Genomic DNA, 22,536 nt, shown 5'->3' on the forward strand with positions numbered 1-22,536 from the left:
ATGCTTTGGGGTAGACATCTTTTATCAGCAACTCCTCTTATACCACTGAATGGAATTTAATGACACTTTTTGTTGCATCATGCCATTGTGCACCTTCTATAATACTTTTTGATCCGACACATATTGAAGGTTTTCCAGAACAACACATGGACACTGCCATTCTTTCTATGATATTGAAAGGTAACCATCTCTTATCCGCAACTCCTCCTATAACACTGAAAATTTAATGAAACTTTCACAGATTCTGACTTCTTATTTTACTTTTTAATCTGACACTTTTTTTCGGGTCTCCCAGCCCAGAGAAAAACACGGACTTTGCCATTGTGATTATATTGGAGGCTAGGGGTGTCATTTATTGAGCTTAATGCTCATACTACCTCTAGCTTCTGTTTTAAATTTTTTGACTGTCAAAACTAGATACATATAGGAATTGTGACTTCTTTGTTGTTCTTTGTCTATTTTGTTTATGCATCATGCTTTTTTCTTTACACACTGCAAATTCTTATATTTAAGTTATACTTCATTCTGTAGCGGCATAGTCTGTTTAATCAAAGATGAATTTTCATAATACAAAGACATGTGATCTTCTTACATCATCTGATTCAGTGGTGCAAGTATAGAACATTTTTAATAATTTCACTACATTATATTATTCCAATGTCATTATCATGGTCATTTTGTAAAGGTCACTTCTCTCTCTTTGAACAATCCTTAATTTCCTTTGCTAAAAGATGCTTAATTACAAGTTTGATTGAAATCTTAAAGAAGAAGTCATTAAAATGCTAAATCTTACAGGTAGGCATAAAAAACTTAAGTTAATCATGAAAGCTGATTTCTGTGCTAGACATAGGTAATCTCTCAGAAGTCTCTAGGCATAAAAGACGTAAAATTTTATACAAGCATGTTTAACAATTAATATAAATATTTGAATGATTTATTAAGAATTCTGGTGAAATATCTCGAAATGTATATACAGTTAGGTGTAATAGTTTTTATTACATGTGACATGCATGATATACAACAATAGAGAAATATTCCTTGGAGATCATATAATTTTATAATTACGTGTAAGACCTAATGGATACATATATACTTCAAAAATATTTTATAGTGATGTTTTTATATCTCAGATTTTATTACAATCTTTGAGAAACAAAAATAATAAGAGATCTGTGAAAATTCCATATTGCTAGCCGACTTCAACACAGCTGACCATCATGTATTGTCAATGGAAATTTGCTGTTAATGGTTTTTGGCCAAACAAAGCTAATAAATACCATTCAATTCCATTATTTTGTCCTTAGTCACATGGAAACAGACCCAAATTTCAGTGCTCTGAATATGCGAGATTTTATTGAATATGACGGGGCATCAGGCGTTAAGCTGGTAAAAAACGACCCAATACAAAATAAAAGTCTATTAGCAGAATCACACTGACTCTATTTGCCAAATGACTTCAAGCGATCGCTTGGAGCTCTTTGTCCTATAACAGGCGTTTAGGGGACTTTAATATCTGAATTATGAGACTGTCACACGTTTATTATTTGGGAATGTCCTAACCATCAACAAAGTGATAAATTGTTAATTTCTATAGCTAGTTTAACGTAGTGACCATAATGATTATTTTATTTAAATTTTGAAAATACTTTACGAATATTTTCAATAAAATATAATCACGTAATTTTAGAACATTTTATAACATTTTTTCATGAATTTGATTAAAACTGAAAAAAAATCTTGGAATTAGAATACACAAAAAAATTATGATACACATATAGTAAAAATTGCCATGCCACCACTGCAGGTTCTAGAAGGCAAAGATTTTTAATGAACTTTACTGTAGAATAAATTGATACATTACGGTATATTAGATTATTTATATGAGTGATTATTCATTCATATGAATGATTATTCATTCATATGAATGATTATTCATTCAAATGACGATCATTCTTATGGCTCTAATTACTTGAATTAATATGCATGCTATGGAAATGGAGTATGCCTTTTAATATGCATTTAACATATTTATATTTTATTACCAATAGAAAATACTAGTGTAGGAGAAACATTTTTATGCCATATTTCAAACATCACATCTTCACGCCACATTTCAGTCATCACAGAGTTGCTGGACAAAAGAGGGACAAAAATTAATCAACCCATAATTTTAAAAAGTTAACATGTTTTAACAGTGAAGATTAATACAACTATAAATAGCATTAATTTTTTTCACTTTGTAAGTGTACCTTTCCAATTTTTGATCATTGACACATTTATCAATAAAACGACCAATTTTCAGAAGGAAACTGTTATTTGGCATTCTTTGACGGTTCTAGATTTCATTTCAATAAAACAACAATTTTTAAAAAATTAAAAAAAATGTATGTGTAAATCTATGGATAATGGGAAAATATTACCAAAAGTATAACGTTTATGCAGTGCAAAAAATAACATTAGGTACAAAGAACCTTACATTTGTCAGGTGGTATTATAACTAAGATACAGTTTGAGAAGTTCATTTGCCCTTCTTATGAAGAGGAATCAGTGTAAGGTTAAACGCATTTGATTTTCATGATTTTCATAGTCGTTAGATGGTTAGCAGACTTAACAGATGGTTCTATTAAATTTTAATTTTCTATTACAGATGGCGCTTCAAAGGCAGCAAGGTGCTCCGCAGTAAATATGTTTTGTTGATGATAGTGCTGTTAAACATTGTGGATTGTGCCCTCGTTCTTGGTGAACTTGTCCTCGACCTACATCATGTAAAAAGTATGTTGAGTTTAAATCAATAGATCAATTCAAAATAAATGGTAGATGTTATAAAATGTCATTTGTAATCGATTGTCTTTTTTTTTCTTTCAAGATATCATAACAGATACCGAAACAATGTCCCTAACATTCCAACAGAATTTATCTCTAAGATATCCAGACAAGTTTTCTGTAGAGGATACGAGGCAGGGCCTACAAATAGCTTACAACACTGTTCTTCAAGCAAAGTTAACATGGCCTTTAAAACAGAACAACACGGCATTTAGACCAAAAACCGTGAACAGTTCTTTTCCAATAGTGCCGGCTGTTCAAAGACCAAACACATCCGAGAGTAATTTAGACATGAGACTTGTATTAGAACCTGGAGATCATCCTTCAAGGAAGAGAGCCAGGCGGTCAGCTGGAAATGATGACGTCACAACAGGAAATCAACTTGAGCCCAGTAGTATCGAAGAAAAGCTTGCCAGTGCTTTCCACGGTCTCAGTCTCTTCATTGTAGTGGTGCTTCTAACTGAGGTAAAATAAAGTTAAGATACATTCTAGAAAACGACCAAAATCATGTTTGTGTGTAGTAGAAAAGGGGCGATAGTTGATAGAAAGGTCACTGATGAGGGTAGCATGATTAAGCAAAGTATTTAGTCACTTGGGTGTACCAATGGAGCATTGGCAAATACATGTAATCTTTACTTGATCAAAGTATACTTTGAAGAGATGGAGATGAAAATGTTCATATTTGTCCACATTCAACCAACTGGCTTCATGCTAGCGTTAAAAAGATATTGTCATGATTTTCATCTAAAAGTCACATTTGATTGCTGTATCTTGTCTTCGCAAGACATTGTTGAACTAAGATGGAATCTAAAACAAAATCTGGATCAGATTGTTACACAATGTTTTTCTTTCTTTGGCATTTATTGAAAAAAGCATCAATGCAATTCAGAAATCACTTTTTAAAAAGTGCTTTTAAAGAAATGGTTGTTTTGAAGGATGTTTAAATAAGAAACGGATATAAAACATAAACATTAAAACAAAATAAAAATAACAGTTAGAGAATATCATCAGAATTTGAATCAGAAATAACAATGATAAACTTCTTTCAGCAGTTTAAATTCATTTTCAATCAGTATGCTTTTTTACAAGGCATGCAGTATGCTTATATATTTTATCTTGGGAAAGAAATACAGTACTTCATCACATTCTGATAACAAAATTCATTTGAGCCTCTCGTCGATAATGCATCACTGTTTACATAGCACTCAATCTCTTTTCTTCCAAGAATTGGATGGTATCTATCAATTTTATTCATATTTATCAATGTATTTTTAGACTGCCCTGAAGGTTGTCTGCTTTGGGAAGCACTTTTTTAACCAGAAGTTAGAGGTACGTCATGTCATATTTATCTTTCTATCCAACATAGTGGAGATGTCTTCCCCTGACAAAAAAGTGGCTATTGAAGGGCTCGAATGGACGAAATGTCGTTTACTATCTCCCAACTGCAGCATATTTTTCATAGAAGCAGGTTGATTTCTGACACTGACAATAGATTAAGACAGAAATAGAAAGTGAAATCTTAACGTAAATCAATGTGTTTTAGGCATTGTTCTAGCCAGCTGCTTAAAAAAGTTAGTAGTAGCCCGATCTTGATTTTTTAACTTTGTTACTTGTGCATAGGGTTCAACTTTTTGACAAGCATTGTACATAGGAAAAACGCACATTGTATGTTTATGAGTTCAGAAGAATATTTTTTTTATCTTTGACTAGATACTTTCATGAAAATAACTTTATTTCATTAAAATGTAATTCATTTTAAAAAAAATGACATATGATAAAACAAAGTTATACAAGGTTGTTTAAAGGTAATAGGTACTGTAGTAGTATATGGATATTGTCTATTTTCAAAGCTGTACTGTTATATTTATTATATCTGTCGTACGAATTTCAAAAAGATTTCAAATGAAGTTTTTTTTTATTATAGTCATCTACAGGTGCAATATTTATACTTTTTTCTTTTCATATTAATCTTTAAAGTTCATCACACTGTAAAGCATGTCTTCATTTCTGGTATTATTGAATGTAAACATGATAATTATGTTCTTACAGGTATTCGATGCCTGTATAGTATTAGCCTCGTTTACAGTGGACTTTGTATTTGTAAATGGAATGGCGGCTGACGACATTCAGGACTTTGTTTTCATCCTGGCATTTATGTTGCCATGGGGAGTGATACGAGTTGTCAACAGTAAGCGTCGAATTCTGTCTGTTGAAAAAACAAAATTACACAGTCTGCATGCTTTCAATATTATTTAACACAATACCATTGCATGCAGACATTTTATTGATGGTCACACGAAAGATGTATCGTATATAAAATACGTAGAAGAGCTAGCCTTGACTTATAAAAAAGCAAATTCCTTAATTAAGACGACCACAGATGTTACGAAATATTTCAGAAAAATCGACTCTGCAGCTTAAAAGCTATTGAATTGACACAAGGAATTAAAATATCTCAAAAAAGCATATGGGTTTTTCGCATCAAAGACAATGTCTGACGTCACAGACCAGCTTTCCACTGACCGACAACTGTTTTATCAAACTTTGAAATCTGATAATGACAACATGCACGTCAGAAATCACAGACATGGCGGAAAGGAACAGATCGAACGTCTAGAGCGGATTCTGCATGATCTTAATCAGCAAATCTTATGTCATTGCCGTGTGCAGAACGATAAGGAATTCTGTTCACACAGGAATTACATCAAAAAATAAATTGATGTATATAATACTACGTATCAAATACAACAATGATATACTTAGTATTTCATTTTTTTAAAAACTGTGGATTTCTTAGATTCTCTTTTTTTTATTTCATACATATCCCTGGGGCTTTAAATTATAAAATCGTGAACAGGGAATAAAACATTGAAATTCAAGAGGTGGAATAAGTGCCTAGGAGTTAGCATCCCTTGAGTCCATGAGAGTTGTATGCGTTGTTCAGGTAGTCAGAGCATTCCGTAGTCAAAAAGAGTTTCAAAACAAAGGCTTCACAAAAATATTCGTTCTCAGAGAATGCTTTTGTCAATTGAAATAATTGGGAGAAGTAATTAAACACCCTATGAAGGTAATAGCGGACATGCAATTCATTAGGAAAGTTGCAGATGAAAAAGCTGAAGTCTCGTTTGTCATTTAATTTAGTTGTTAGTTTGCCTTTATCGTAAACAAAAACAACCAAATATGAAGCAGAGGTCTCAGACTCTTAAAAAAAACTCAAAATAAAATACACCACAGAGTCTGTCACAAGTGTTTCATAGAGAAACATATTAGCACATTATATTCCCTGTACATATTAACAGGGAAAACGCCGATTGACAACTAAACTATGTGGTATACTGATAATTTTAACTCTTCTTTCTCCAACTTCCATATGTAGCAATGTACCGTTATTATTTACACATAGAATTTATGTCTCACAGGTTTATAGATGTACTTAAGAAAAAAATCTAAAACCATTTAGGCTGTTGACAAAAAATTGAATGGAAAAGAATATCAAGAAGCTCATTGAAAATCACAATTTTGTTCTACAACCTTATTTGCAAATACAATTTGTCGTTACGTCAAATGTTGACTGAAGTCTTTCAAGCAAGATGTTTTCAGACAGAATTGTCTAAGGATTTTTTTTTTTACCGTTTATCTGATCATAATAAGGAGCACACAGGGAGTGTGACATGGGTGCTTACTCCTCCATGGTACCTGATCCTACCTCTGTTTTCAAAGGTCTTTAATGGCTATGCTCCCAATTACTTTGTTTAAGTGGACAATTGAGAGTCATCACTTTTAGTCACCTTTATATTTCATTTTAGAATGTATACTGTATTTGATGATGGTAAAAATTTTGTTAAACAATATCAGTGTTTAATTTTTGTATCGATTATATTTCATTTATACAGGAAAATGAATTTTTGTTCCAGGTTTGGTTGTTGCAGTACGTGATCACGAACACTTCCGATTAAAACTTCTTTACACACAGAAAAAGAAAGTTGAACAAGAAAACAAACAACTCCGACAGGACAAGGACAAGTACACTGTATGTTTATGCATTCTTTGATTTGTTAATCTTTAGCAGCAAGAAAATCCTGCATACTAAAATAACAATTGTAGGTTTTTAATGTTTCTGAAAAAGAAGGTTACTCCAAGAGAACGGGGCTTTTATCCATAAGAATTTTTCTCCAAAATAAAGTGAATATACAACTATTTATTATTTCATTTGCTAAGTCCATGAATCCAGAAGAATATCAAATACTTTGAAGCAAAGTCAGTATTAGAAAGTAATTATGGATAGCTGTTGATGATTAAGAAATTTGGATATCGATTAAATCAACCAACTGAAAAGACTTAATTTTTATGCATAAATGTATTTTATATCTTGGTACTTTCTATATATGATTGCAAACTAATTTGTTTTGAGCTCTTAATAATAATGAGAATTCTTACAATTATTCTTCATTATCGTTCCATTAGGACTTCACCTGATTATGAATACATCACAAGCTAAGGGCATTTACATGTATATAAGTTCAGTAGTGCGTTATCTATTTAAAAAATCTAAATCATATTTTTTATAAGTACTGATTATGAATACGTCACAAGTTAAGGACATTTACATGTAGGTTCAGAGGGTCCAGTCAATATTTTGAGATCCGGAATACTAACACAGATTTATAAGAATTTTATGATTGTGATATAACAAAAAATACTTCTAAAAGATCTTAATAAATAATTAAGAAACTGAATGAAATATTAATGTAAGTTTAATTGTGATAGCAATATCATTTGATATATATATAAGAACTGGAAAAATATCAAATCGCGTACATTTGTCGGACACATGCACTTTCTGGCCCCGTTCTGTGTGACCTTTATAAATGTCTAAAACATAACATATGTTGTCTACCAAAATGTAGTTTAAGGTCAACATTTGAAACAGCATACATTTTCCAGATTTCGCATCTCCTGAAATTTGACAGTTTTCACGCGCTAAGTTGCCCTATCAACACATACAGCACACTTTCAATACCGTTCATAAACCTAAGATATTAAGGAAATTGATTTGACTTAAAATTTTCAGGCCACCCACAGATCACTCCAAGATTCTTTGTTTTTGAATATTGTTTACTGATATAGTAATTAAATCTATTAAGTGCACACAATGAAACTTGACAGATACATAAAAGAACACTTAGATGAGCAGCCGACATCTCGCACGGCGCCCGGGAAATCTTCACTTCGGTCGTCTGATCAGATTATTGTAGATTAGGGACTCCCGCAAAGTCTTCAAATACGATATCCTGCACAGAAAAACAGTTTAGCACTACATTAAATATAAAATGTTTTTTGATTTGGAAAAAATACTTTCTAGTCTGTAATAAATCTTGAGTCAAAAAGTTTGTATGTTAACTAGTTTTCTATATTTTTTGTTTTGAATTAACCTATTTATTCGTAAGAATTTTTTAAGATAAAGAAAAAATTAAATCAGTGTGGTTGTCCAATGTCCTGGTGCCTTACATTTACTGTAAATTTCTTATGGCCACTATGTGCAAATATGGTATCCCAAATACACGAAATTAATTCATGTTTTATATTATATTTTAGGAACAGATAGATTCCATGCGTAGGCTTTGTTTGGCTGAAGGAATTGATGACTGGAAAATTCAACAAACTATTGGTAAAGTTATCTTAATTAGTAAAGAATTTCAATTATGAAATAAATCTGAATGAGAATTGCATTTGTACATGCAGATGAAATCTTGAAACAACTGACAGAAATTTAATCTCATATATTTTCAGCTCGACAACCAGTAAAACCTGGAAAAGGAATTATGGGATCTTTTGCCAGTCTTGCCCTTGGTGCACTTGGGGGACACAAGTCAAACGGATCCAGTTTCTGGAATCTATTGGCCACTCCAAAACTACGTCGTGGCAAATCAGAGGAATGGGAGGGAAAGACCGGTGTCCAAGTTAAAGAGGACACAAGATCATTGAGGTACACCGACAGGGTGTGGACAGTAGCAGGAACCTCAGACCTTCATAAGAAAAACAAAAAGGCAAGGTCTCTGTCACATCAGAGCACAGTCGATAGTGATCCAGGAACGCCCACAATCATTAAGGGGAGGCTGAAGGCCATCAAAAGATTCTTGAGACGCCAGGATCCAGTGGATAACGCATCCTTTTCTTCAATGGATACCGTAGAGAAGGACTCTAAGTGCTCCTTGAACAACATTACGCCATCTGAGAACTCATCTCCACCGATAAGTTTTGAATTCGACAGTATGGACGATATTGACCATCACGTGTCATGCTCTCCCACTTGCGAGATTATAAATGAGGTCTCACGTGAAGTCAGTTACACTGACAGTCATTCCTACTGCGATCGAAGGGAGAGTACCAAGTCTTGCTCAGAACCAAATGAAATGGAGAATGCATACTTCCGGAGAAATAGCAGTAAGAAGTCCTTCCGGGAATCACACAGGACGAGTTCTAAACGACGGCGCGAAGGACTAAGCATGCGCCGTTGTGAATCTAATCCAGAAGAAGATTCTGGCACAACAGTGGAAAGAATCATTTATGATATTCCTGATGAATCAAAGGAAGAAACTCTGGAAAGCAATGAAAAGGTGCATTTTTATAATAGCTCTGAAGAGCAAACTGAAAGTAAAAGTACAGAAACAATCACTGCAAGCTCTGAAACAGAAAGTGAAAATACTCAGCAACAAAATGTTGTGTTAGGCAATGTAACACATGACTGTCCGCTAAATCAAACAAATCAAACAGATGAAAATATCAAACCAAATCAAAATATTCCTTCTGATAAAGATAGGGACGTTGTCTCAGAGTGTGATACAAATGATGATTCAAAAGAAAAATGTAGGAGTCAGAATACACAAAAGAGTTCCTTTGTAATAAATTTTAAGAAAGACCAGCAAATGAATAAGACGAGGCGATATGAACCTAAGTTTGACAAAAGATTACTTCCAAACGTTCCTAGGACGTTGAACATCAAGCCATATGCAACATTACGTAATCCTAAATCTACTTTATCAAAATCCAAAAGCGAGGATCGTAATGTGATGTGCAATGGTGACATATCGACAATCAAACAGTCTCAAAAGGAGAACAACAATGAAAAACATTTCTCTGATACAAGCATTCACAAAGTTGTAAAAAGTAAACTGGAAAGATCTCAAAGTATTGAAGACGAAAATGAACTAAATGGTGACTTTAATTTTTTACTCACGTGTAGAGTGTGCGGTAAGTACAAAGATCAAACTTTGAAAATTTCTGCTGTGTGTACGTGCACATCAGACATTTTGCTGCATTCCGACAATACTAAATGCGAAGAACACCGGTCCATGAGTGGTCGTCTGAGCGAAGGTTTGAAGAGAAATGAGAGCAGTTGTGATGATAATGACGTATGTGAGGATGATGACGTTATGCATCCACTGTTGAAGAAATAAACATTGAAGCCAAATCAGGGATACTGATCCTATGGAATTTTAATCATCAATATGCAACATATGGATCACTTTTAAACATAAATATTATATTAAAAAAATTCTTCTGGTGTTCATTTTTTAAAATGGCTAAAAATAGTACAATAATAGAGTTTCCTGTGTTTTACCTTTATCACGAGCATGTGGTCTCAAAACAAGTGTTTTTTTGTAACCCCTGCTTGAAAGGTGGAAGGATATATAGCAATAGGTATGTTTGTCCGTCCGTCATTTACGCTTTAGGGTACTCAGCTTTTATCTGCAACTTCTCTTAAAGATACCACCGATTGTTTAATGAGACTTTAACAGAATCTTTATTACACAGTAGCATTGTACACCTCCTATTTTACCTTTTGATCCATATTTTGGGTTTCCCATTGCAAAACTTGGACGTTGTCATTCTTTTTATAAAAGAATGAAGGATGTTAATCTCTTATCCGCAATTCCTCCTACATATACCACTGAATAAAATTTAATGCATTCAAAGATTCTTTAATACAAAATGCCATTGTGCACCTCCTACATGCATTTTAATTTTTGATCTGACACTTATTTTGTGTCTTGCAGAGCAAAACGTGGACTTTGCCATTATACACCAAAGTGTAACAGACGGAAGGACTTGCAAACGGATGGACATCCCCATCACTATATACTCTCCTACTTTTCAAGCGGGGGTATAATAATATGAAAGGTATGACACAAACTAGAGATACCGTGATCAATGACACTAAATGATACCTCGCCTCCCATATGCTTATAATGGCAAAGTGAATTTTTTTATCTGGGAAATCAGAAATAAGTGTCAGATCAAAAAGTAAAATAGGAGGTGCACAATGGCATTACATGTATGTAATAACAAAATCTGTGAAAGTATCATTTATTTCATTCAGTAATAGGAGGAGTTTCTGATAAGAGATGAGTACCCTTCAATATTATAAAAAGAATAGCCGTGTCCATGTTTTACTCAAGCTGGGAAACCCGAAATATATGTGTCCGTTCAAAAAGTAAAAAGGAGGTCACAATGGCAATATGTAGCCAAGATTCTGTGAACGTCTCATTAAATTTCATTCAGTGGTAAAATAAGAGTTGCGGATAAAAGATGAGTACTCCAAAGCGTAACAGACGGACGGACGTACTGACAGCTAGACGTCAAGACGTAATGACAGCTAGACGGACGGACTTCCCGATTATCATATATGACATTATCTTATCGGATAAGTAAACATATATATAATGTATAGCCTTTGCTAGAAAAATATACACTTGCTTTCTATTTTAACTTCAGGAGAAATGGACTTCAAAGAATAAATATCCAGTAACTATAATGCTAAAATTGTTCATTTTATAGTAAATTAACGTATAATATCAAATCAGAACATGAGAAAATAAACAAACGAAAGGAAAGAGGTTCCGTTATTCCACATGCATGCAGTGAAGCGTTATTAAATAAATCATTATACCCCCTCGCCTTCCGAACGGCGGTATTATCATGAATGGTATTTGTTGATTTAGCAGAACTTATGACAAGCGAGGCAATTCTTGGATATATTCTGTGATATTATTTAAAGAAAAGCATGTCTGTGTTAAGAAAATGCAATATTTATTATCAAATTCCTAATCTCATATAAATTTATCAGAAGTAAAAATCATCATAAATGTTCAACGTTTTGTAGGGAGATAAGGTAACAAAAATACTGCATACACAGACGTGAATATCTTTTTAGATTTTTTATGTGCCTCAGTTCTCCTGCCCAACGACTGCGCTTGTTTTATGTTAAAAGCTGACCACCCCACCCCCACCACCAAAATGACATTGTAACATGATGTACATAGGAAAAGGGGGGTCAACCAGAATAGAGTAAGACTTTTCATATTAAATATAAATACTTGGTTTTTTTTTCAAGAATTGTTTTGGAATTTTAAATGCTATTTTGTTTTTACTGAAGCATGTTAATGTATGAAAAATGCTTGAGTGATGAATGAAATATGTGGAGATAACAAACAGTATTCAAGATCAAAAGTCCTTAAAACTATACAAAATAGGAGCAGAGCAAACATGGACCTCCAAAACATCAGAGATTTGGTCAGGTACCATGGAGGAGTGAGCATCCCCTGCCGACCGGTACATCCGCCATGTGATCCTTGTCATGATCGGAGAATAACGGGAAAATCCGAGGACAACAAAATGTTTAAATAATGGCCTAACCATCAGTATGAAAGAAGACAATCAGCTTTTGACTCAATGATAAATTTTAATTGTTGACAAGGTAATTGTATCGACCATAAAACTTACGAAATGATGACTTTAAACGAGACTGCTGATATTCTTGCTTCATCAACTTGTCAATAACTTACCTCGTTTAAAAAATGTTCATATCATATGTAGAACATGCTCTTCTGTATCGAATAAACTGAGATATATAAACTCCGTATGCAGATGCTTACTCCCTTTATGGCACCACCTGATCCAACGTCTGATTTAATCGGTCCTTTTTCGCTCTGATTTTGATTTACATTGTTTCTGTGAATTTTTGATTTAGATTAGTGTTCGTTATCTCCATATTTTATTGTAATAGCTTGAACCTGTAATTTCTAAATCTGAATTGATATTTAATTTTTAAGACAAATCAAAAATGCATATGGGAGATGTCAAGAGAAAATTAAAAAAAAAAAATAATGAAGAAACTTTGTATTATCTTTAAGAAAGTTAAACGTTTTATATAAAGATATTTTTCATGGTTGTCTTAAAACTTCCATATGCATAATTTAGAATAATTTGTTAGATATGAAATAAACGAAACTTTTACTTTGACTATTCAAAAAATGAAATAAAATTAAGTCATTAAGAGGAATTATCCATAATTATATGTGCATACAGATACACATTTACAGCTTTATTTTATATATTAAAGATTCGGTGATTATTGAATGACTCTTTCGTACTCTAGATTCAACAAATTCACTGATATTCCATCTTATTTAGAGAAGAATAATTACATACTCTCTTTGAGACGCGAACCATTTTATTTTAGGTCCCTGCCATAATCAAATTGGTATTCCAAAGTCTTGGTTGAGATTTGCTGTGTAATCAAGCTATAAGATATTGCAGGTTTATGTTATTTATGCGATCTATATGATTTCATCATCGAAAGTTCATCATCCTACACTATACCTGACAGGAAAACCATTCCCCCTTTGCAAATGTTCAGACAGATGTACAATAAACCTTTGAAAACCCGATTTTGTCGTCAGAGGTTCAGATGAGGTCTAAATTGGTACCACCCCTACGCATGACTTAAACTGTTATTTCCGGTATTGCAATTTTTCAATAACTACGATAAAAAAAATCAGAGAGATAAAATACCGTTGAGAAACTTAAGTTTTTAGCTCACCTGAGCCGAAGGCTCAAGTGAGCTTTTCTGATCAAAATTTGTCCGTTGTCTGTCGTTGTCGTCGTCGTTGTCGTAAACTTTTCACACTTTCATCTTCTTCTCAAGAACCACTGGGCCAATTTCAACCAAACTTGCTACAAAGTATCCTTGGGTAAAGGGGATTCAAGTTTGTTCAAATGAAGGGTCACGCCCTTTTCCAAGGGGAAATGATTATGAATTAGAGAAAAATTAATGGCATTTTTAAAAAATCTTCTCCTCAAGAACCACTGGGCCAGGAAAGATGAAACTCATGTGGAATCATCCACAGGTAGTGTAAATTTCAGTTTGTTCAAATCATGACCCCCGGGGCTAGGGTGGGGCAAAAATGGCCGACCCAAGTTTTACATAGGAAGATATAGGAAAAATCTTTAAAATTCTTCTTCTCAAGAAACACTGGACCAGGAAAGATGAAACTCAAATGGAATCATCCTCAGGTAGTGTAGATTCAAGTTTGTTCAAATCATGACCCCCGGGGCTAGGGTGGGGCCAAAATGGCCGACCCAAGATTTACATAGGAATATAAATAGGAAAAATCTTTAAAAATCCTCTTCTCAAGAACCACTGGGCCAGAAAAGATAAAAATCATGTAAAATTATCCTCAGGTAGTGTAGACTCAAATTTGTTCAAACCATAACCCCCGGGGCTAGGGTGGGGCCAAAATGGCCGACCCAAGATATACATAGGAATATATATAGGAAAAATCTTTAAAAATCTTCTTCTCAAGAACCACTGGGCCAGGAAAGATAAAACTCATGTGAAATCATTCTCAGGTAGTGTAGATTCAAGTCTGTTCAAAACAAGACCCCCCGGGACTAGGGATGGGCCAAAATGGCCGACCCAAGTTTTAGATAAATAGGGATATATAGGGATACCTTTAAAAATCTTCTTTTCAAGTACTTCAAATCCATGATTAGTGATATTTATATGGAACCATCCTTAGGTAGTGTAGATTATAGTTTGTTCAAATCATGAACCCCTGGGGGGTGTTTAAAATTCAAGCCCCCCCCCCCCCCCACCTCAGTAAACTTTCAGTTCTGATCTGATATGTGCTTTTTCCTAGCCGATGTGCTCAGGTGAGCGCTGTGGCCCCTGGGCCTCTTGTTTAAAATCTTTTTTTTTGCCTAACATATCAAACCTTAACAAAAATTTACTTCAGTTATCAATAGTTTACCATTGTTAGCTATATATATCTTGAAACGCAGAAAAAACGCAACAGGTTATATTCTACAGATAATTGAATTTTTTATCAAATGATTTTCAAAAATGAAAAAAGTAAGACTATTAGAAACACAATTTTCAAACCATCGGATATTTGATAAAAATGTTAAGTGATTATGTTTTAACTTTAGAAAGTAACACGTGACTGTTAAAACAATCCGCCCCTCCTTGCAATTCAATTGGGTACATCCCACTAATTATTTAAGAATCGGTAGGAGGGTAGGAGAAGAAAGAAGTGCAGAAAAAAATTACAAATTCCTTAATTTTCAGACTTGATTAAAAAAAAATGTGATTATTTACTAAAGTGAGCCTAATACTTGTTGATAAGGTCTATCTTTCCTAACAGAATAGCTTGGCAAATGTAATCTATCAAGAAGATTAGCTGAATTATTTTGTGTACTATACCGCCATAGAGAATTTCCCTAATTTCACTTTCATTGTCAGAGGTTCCTGCAGACAGACGCACTTTGCCGTAAAATGAATCTGACATGCCACCTCGAGATTTTAACCAAAGAAAGACAACTTGATGTGCTTTGATTTGAGGGGTCACTTATTGCTGAACGAAAATTAGGGACATCGCTATGAGAAGAAACGTTAACATTGTCGCCTATGGGAAGACAATTAGTGGACTGTACCCAATTACAGCCCTGTAAGACTGCAATGCACAAAAATCACAGCTTTTTTCACCTAAAATAGGATGCTGCGTTTCTTTTGCGTTTCGGTTTATAATGATAACTTTGATAGAATGAGTCTGACACATCATACCTGTTTAATATTTAGATATTAGGATACTAGAAAAGTCTATAATGATAATCTAACACCAAAGCTTAATGATAAGAGTGATAACTCAAACTATTCAATTGTCAACTTCCCTTACTTATTTAGCAATATACCTTTATCACCTGCATGCGGGTTTATATCTAACAATTGATTTGATATGCAAGAGCATGCTCTAAGTATTAACAATTTCTAAAAGGATTTACGTTTTTGAAAAGCAAGTTGATGAAACAAGAATATTAGCAGTCTCGTTTGAAGTCATCTTTTCATAAGTTCTATGGTCGATGCATTAACCTTGTCAGCAAATACAATCTATCATGAAATCAATTGCTCACTGGCGTTTTTCAATCTATTTGTCAGGCCAAAATTATCTACATACTGAATTGCCGACGAATGTTTTCATATTTTCCGATCATGATAAGGAACCCACGGCGGACATGACCGGCCGAAGGGGAGGAGGGGGTCCCGAGTGCTTACTCCTCCATGGAACCTGATCCCACCTCTGATGTGTTAAAGGTCTATAATTGCTCTACTCCTGATTTGTATTCTTTAATGCATTTTTGAGCTTGAATACTATTTGTTATTTATCTCAATATATTTTTTTTCATACTTTAATTTAATATGAAGCTTTACTTTTGATATTTTTTGACTCTTTAATATTTAAAATTTCTATACCAATGATGTAAATTTCAGAAATAAAACGTTAATTTTCAAGTAATATGTCTTCTTAATATTGAATATATGCATGTATAAGCTATAGAACATAAAATATGACACTTTTAAATTCATAGTTAAATTCAAAACTTATTTACTACAAATATTGGAAAAAAAAACTTTGATACTATATTAAAATATAGTTTACTATAGTAATTCATAGTATTTTTTTTTTTTGATGAGGTATTTATGGGTTTTTTTTTTATTTTAGTATATAAGTTATTTTTATACAACAAGGATTGAAAATTGTCTTGAAAGTACTAACTGTACCTCTTTGAATTCTGTTTCTTTTTTTTAGTTATTTAAAGAATTGTTAATTGCAAGAGAATATAGAGGTTAACTTTCGTCCAGTCTTATCAATATCTTTTCAAGGTTATATAGGAGTATATATATTTCGTCGAATATCCATTTAAATGATCACTACTAAAACTCATCTAATGTCATTGAGATTTCAGTCTTAAGTACATGCTTACAAGAGTGTTTCCCTGGGTTTGATAAGCCTATACTTTTTTTCCTTTTTTCCTTGCTTTTTAAAACTTATTCTTGATTTTGAAAAAAAAAGATTTATATCTTGTTATGTATTTAAGTTTATCTTATTGAAATAAATCGTCAAGGATAAAAATGTTTTCTTAATCTTGATACTTTCTATAAATTCAAATCATGGGTCATTTTTGTAATATAAATTCCGTTATCATTTTTCTCTGATTTGTTTAATTTTCCCATGGCATCAGCATATTGTTCTCTAATCACATCCTTTACTTACTATATTATATTCATATTTTGTAACAGTGACCGGTCAGTGGACCTTGACTCCATGGTCTGTTGCAATTGCATTTTGGTGATGTTAAAGACAGACTGTGACAAGCATAAAGAAAGCAGAATTGGCTTGACTCTCTTTGTGGCATAACTGATCAGCAGGAAAGTGGTTATTCAAAATTTTGTAAATTGTTAAAAAAAAGATCCTTCGGCAGAAATTTGAAAAATGAAAATTTCAGTAATATTTTTTGTTTTTGTTACTTTTGCCGTGTCTGTTTCAGAAGGTAAGATTCTACCTTTTATGAAAGTTACATAATGTTTATTGTCTATTGACAATAATATTGTCAATAATATTATTGTCTATGTTTAATGCATGACTGTAATAATAACCAGTTTAATTATGCAAGTACCTTTTAATGATTTTCACTACATTACTATCATTATATATTGACGTAATTGTTACTTAAAAATTAAATCAAATAGTTCTATTTTCACGATAAATGTAAACACTATTATAGTTAATTTAAAACATACGTCCATCTTAAATTTAGATTGTGATTTTTTATCTTAATATAAAAATTAACACATTCCAATACCGGTATATTGTCGGCTAATTTTTCCATGGCCAGTTTTCCAGGGGATATCCACTCCCCCATGGCACCTGATCCCACCTCTGATGTTATAGAGGTCTATGTTTGCATGTTCCTGACTTGTATTATTTGAATGAACTTTTTATTTTAGCTCTTATACTTTTCTTAATTTCAACATATTTTATTTGAGGATTTTGCAATTCCCTTCTCTTTACAAAATTGTCTTCAAACAATTACGCATTCAGCTTCATTAAAATAAATATAAATATTTTGTTCATTTTTTTGTACACAGGTCAGAGACTTAGATCTAGAAGTAGAAAGTACCTGATTGTTGAATTGCCAGAGGTCCGGTGCCCAGGACGAGCCTGTACTCTTCAACTCATTCCACCACAGTGTCGCCGGAAGTCCTTCTTTATATACAAAGGGAAGTTGTGCCCCGGATGTGACATCGATATATGTATCAGAATTGAAAAGGACTAGCGTTCGGTTTCTTTCTCATGACAGAGATACTACCAAAAGGTTTGGTGATATCCCAGCGATGTGGGAGCCAGTAGGGGTGTAGCTGTGAACTAAAATTAATTTTTTTTCTTGTGCTATTAAAATAAACAGATACGTCTTTGTTCTGTTTCAAACAACACTATCTTTTTAGGCTTATTGCGCTGAGGACATTCAATACCTTATATATTTACAAGTCCAATGTCTTTGTCCGAGCTAAAATTACAAATAGTAATTGTACTTTATTTCTACATAAATATACTGCTTCATCGATAGGCGCTTAAAAAATCAGGTGCGGGGCGGGACATATAGAAACAGAAGCGGGGCTTAGAGCACATGGATTTGCGGAATCAAGTGCATGTAAATACATGTATAAGGAATAAGTGCCAGCTTTTTTGGTTTCATGACGATGATCAATCGATTGGCTTGCATGAAAATTTCATGCATATTCGGCATTTATGCAAATTATCATGCAAGCCACTCAATTGATCACATCACGAATTAATGTTTCCTTAAAAGATAGCCATTTTGATGGAACGATTTCTATCACACTTCTTGCTACTTGACTCATTGATGTTAATTGCTTTTTATCTTGGCCATTGAATGGGCCATTTTTCAAAAAAGGAATGTGTTCGTTGGAACAGCTATTCTTTTCTTTAAAAGAAACCAAATCTTCCAGGCGCATAAAAATAAACTATTAAACTGTAACTATTTATTTATACTTAATTAATAAATTGTCTGAATAACCTCTAAAAATGTTGCACCAGATTTCGTACTCTTCTAAGAATATACTAGATACTAAGCGATGTCCGTAAACTATATTTATATTTCACTACAGAAGTATCGTACATTTAGTTAAAAGTCTTCTTTTATTTTCAATAAACAGTTATGAAATAGCAAAAACGAGAGTAAGGTGGCGGTTACGATTGGTGGATCTAAATTACCGGCAATTTTCAATGAAATTGACGACAAGCAATCGTTTAATCGTTTCATAAAACGTCACCACTTAGTCATTCAAAACTTGATTAAACTTATTTAAAGGAAATAAGTTTAGATAACCGAATAAAAAGGGAAATGTCCAAATTATTTTAATATATTCTATACATTTAAGTAAAACAACACAGAAAAAGAAATCACATAGCAAAGCTTTAGTAAAAACATGTTTTATTAAAAAAGAGGGATTTCAAGTTCATGTCATATAAATAGAAATATCACAGAAAGCAAAAATTAGATAAAACTAGACCGCCTGTTGGTCGGTATAGATCCGCCGCTCCAGGAAGCACCTAAATCTCCAACATTTCCAGTGTTCCATGACGGATCAAAATCACCGAATCCAGCATTGAAGCGATCGTTAAGTCCATTTAGTCCAGTGTTTGGTAAAGGACCAAACTGTCTGCCATTTCCTAGTCCGAACTGATCAATACCCCCCAGTCCTCCATCGAACTGATCCGGACCAAACTGACCACCAAATCGAGGATCTGGGAGAAATCCGCCATTTATTGGGTCATTTATTCCTCCTGGAATAGCTGGGAAATTTCTTCCAAAACCTCTCTGCCAATCAAGGTCCCCAGGAAGATTTCCTCTTGGTCCAAGAGGTCCTCTCGGTCCTAACCCACCTCCCAAGACCCCTCCGTTATCAGGAAGAATGGATCCGCCTGTGCAGATATCAATATCACAGTCGGGACATTGGCGGCCATTGTGGAGGAAGAATTGGGGTCTACGACATTCTTGTGGGATGAACTCTTGTGTTTGTAGACATGGTCTTGGGGGACATCCGATTATTCCAGACTTATCCGGAATAATCTTTGCATCAGGAATAATTCCTCCTTTTCCGGGAATTATTTCTTTTTCTTTTATTATTCCTTTGTTAAGTCCTTTCTTTGATCCGCCAAAAATTCCCTTTTTATGGAAACCATCGAAGAATCCCACCTTCTTCTTACTGCTAATGATTCCTTTGCTTCCAAATGGTTTTTTTGCTTCCAATTGGCTTTTTTGGGAGTCCAATAGGGCCTTTTGGGTGAATTATAGGTCTTTTTTCTCCATATCGCCTACCTGTAATATTTGAAAATGAAAAGTTAAGATTATTCGAGAGACAGACTAGTCATTTGACGATGGAGTTTTTGTTTATTATGAATATAATATTTTGTAAACATTATTGAATATAAATAAAAAAAAACTTACTGATAGTTTTAAAACACTCTCTATGTATTTTTCTTTTTAGATAATTATGTTAAAAATATCAGTAAAAGATCTTTAATTTTAATTGATTATGAAAATCACTTAAAAGCGATTGGAAACATTTTGTTTACTATATAAGGAGGAACATCTTACCTTCAACAACAAAAAGGGCGATAAGAAAAATGCAGACTGGAAGCAGGTACTTCATAGTGGACTTTGGTCACCAAGACTTTGTTATACATGATTTCCATTTAGGCCCCTGTTTATATATACTTTTTAGTTACCCTTTTTTTAATGCGGAATCAAAGATTAAGGAACCAATGTAAATTGTCATTGGTTAAAAAAAGGCATACGTCATACACAACACGTTTCACATCTAAGGTTATGTTTTATGACCCGTTGTGTTAATGCACACTGGTCATTTGACGTACAATCTGACAGGTCAAAGTCTGGGGAATCACCGCGGTAAGGTGAAATAATGATGGTCGGTTTTTTGGTCAAGATTTACGTTGAAAGGTTAATAAAAATAGATTATTTATTGTTTGTTGACGTTGTAGGACAGCCAGGGACACACTTATTACTTACTTTCTGGATTTTTTATGATAATCTGGAAAACATTAAATTAAACCTTTTTTTGACCAAAAAAACCAAGGTCACTGAACAACTATTTACTAATTACAATGTACGTCCTAATCGTCAAGGTCCGTTAAACCACCATTTTCCTGACGACATTATAGGTAATTGATGACCTGTGCCACTTTAAGGAAATATTTTTCTTGACATACTCCTATTTCTGTCCAAGGTTGACCAGTGTCAATCTCACACATTTACGAAGAGAACGTTTTTTCTTAGATCAGGTTTTGAAAAAAAAGCGAAATTCACTAGCCAAAAATGAAATTCTTTGTATTTATTTTCGTATTTATTACAGTTTCCTGGAGTTTTTCAGAAGGTAAGATTTTCTTTAAAAATTTGTGAGCCATAAAATTTTAAAAATTAAACATTAAATCATAAGCACAGAAATTTAAACTTCTTTAATTTTTTTCCAAAAAAAAAAAAAAAAAAAAATTCCGGAAAAAAATTTTCCTACCCTTAACTAAAAAAACCCCAGGATATTTTTATTGAATCAAGGAATATACACTTTCATACTTGATTACGTTTCTTTTTCTTGTCACGTAATAAAGTTAATTTTTCAATCTAATAATAAACTTGCATTTTGTGTTTCATATTTGATGACTTTTACATCAACTCTTAAAAATCAATTGATAAGAATTGTGATTAGCATAAAATTTTACTGACATGCAAAGAAGAACAATGAGATATCCCACCAATTGTAATAAAATAAACCATATTATTCATTATTATCAGAGAAATTATCTTAATTTGCTGGTAGGTCAGAGTTACCGGTCAGGGAGGAGGAATTATGCCGGTGGGAGGCGGTCCTATTCACAGGGCGGGAGGTGCCCCGCCCGACCCTGTACTCTACAGCTCATACCCCCAGAGTGTCGCCAAAGGGAGTTCTTTGAATTCAACGGGAGACTGTGTCCTGGGTGTTATATTGATATCTGTAATGGACTTGGCAGTGGAATAGGGGGTGGGTTGAATCCCCTCCCTAGCCATCAACTACCCCAGGGATTTGCGTTGCCTCAGTAGTGTGACTTTAATTCTGTTTTGTGTGTGCTGTGCAATATCAAGAAATCCTTAGATAAATGTATATGGAGCACTAAATAAAATATATTCATTTGTTACTGAAGATCTTTTGTATAAACCTAATTTTTTCTGGACAGATCAAGGAAAATAAAATGATTGAAGTTTGAGTCGTTTTCTCAATTTTCTTTTCTTTGGATAGATTAACCAAGTAACTAAATGGTTTCAAGTATTAATTAAAATTTGCAGATTAGGGCGTGATTTCGATTCAGCAAAGCTTTTATTTTTCCGAGATATCACTTTTTTGGTTTGGTTTTTTGGTTCTTTTTGTGTTTAAAAAAAGTTTTGTTTTGTTTTTTTTACACAATCTGTACAGAAACGCATTTGACATTTAACTGACAATTAGTTCTTGCACTCACT

General features: G+C 33.4%; 2 protein-coding genes across 2 annotated transcripts; one reads left to right on the forward strand and one right to left on the reverse strand.

The window, feature by feature from the left end:
• The first annotated feature begins 2,513 nt into the window (after window positions 1-2,513).
• Window positions 2,514-10,339, forward strand: LOC134257137 (uncharacterized). Its single transcript, XM_062739783.1, has 7 exons — window positions 2,514-2,772; window positions 2,867-3,288; window positions 4,099-4,152; window positions 4,873-5,011; window positions 6,738-6,853; window positions 8,419-8,491; window positions 8,614-10,339. Exons 1-7 carry the CDS (start codon window positions 2,697-2,699, stop codon window positions 10,278-10,280), a joined length of 2,547 nt encoding a protein of 848 aa, XP_062595767.1. The 5' UTR covers window positions 2,514-2,696; the 3' UTR covers window positions 10,281-10,339.
• Window positions 10,340-19,513: 9,174 nt separating this feature from the next.
• On the reverse strand, window positions 19,514-22,089 carry LOC134257103 (uncharacterized). The gene is made up of 2 exons (XM_062739745.1): window positions 21,965-22,089; window positions 19,514-20,281 (listed from the first exon to the last, which is right to left on the reverse strand). The coding sequence occupies exons 1-2, from the start codon at window positions 22,087-22,089 to the stop codon at window positions 19,522-19,524; spliced, it is 885 nt and encodes a 294-aa protein (XP_062595729.1). The 3' UTR covers window positions 19,514-19,521.
• Between the last annotated feature and the right edge of the window lie 447 nt (window positions 22,090-22,536).

Source organism: Saccostrea cucullata, unplaced genomic scaffold (genome assembly GCF_032062105.1).
Source record: "Saccostrea cucullata isolate Sc308-1 unplaced genomic scaffold, CSIRO_AGI_Scuc_v1 ctg14, whole genome shotgun sequence".
Taxonomy (NCBI): domain Eukaryota; kingdom Metazoa; phylum Mollusca; class Bivalvia; order Ostreida; family Ostreidae; genus Saccostrea; species Saccostrea cuccullata.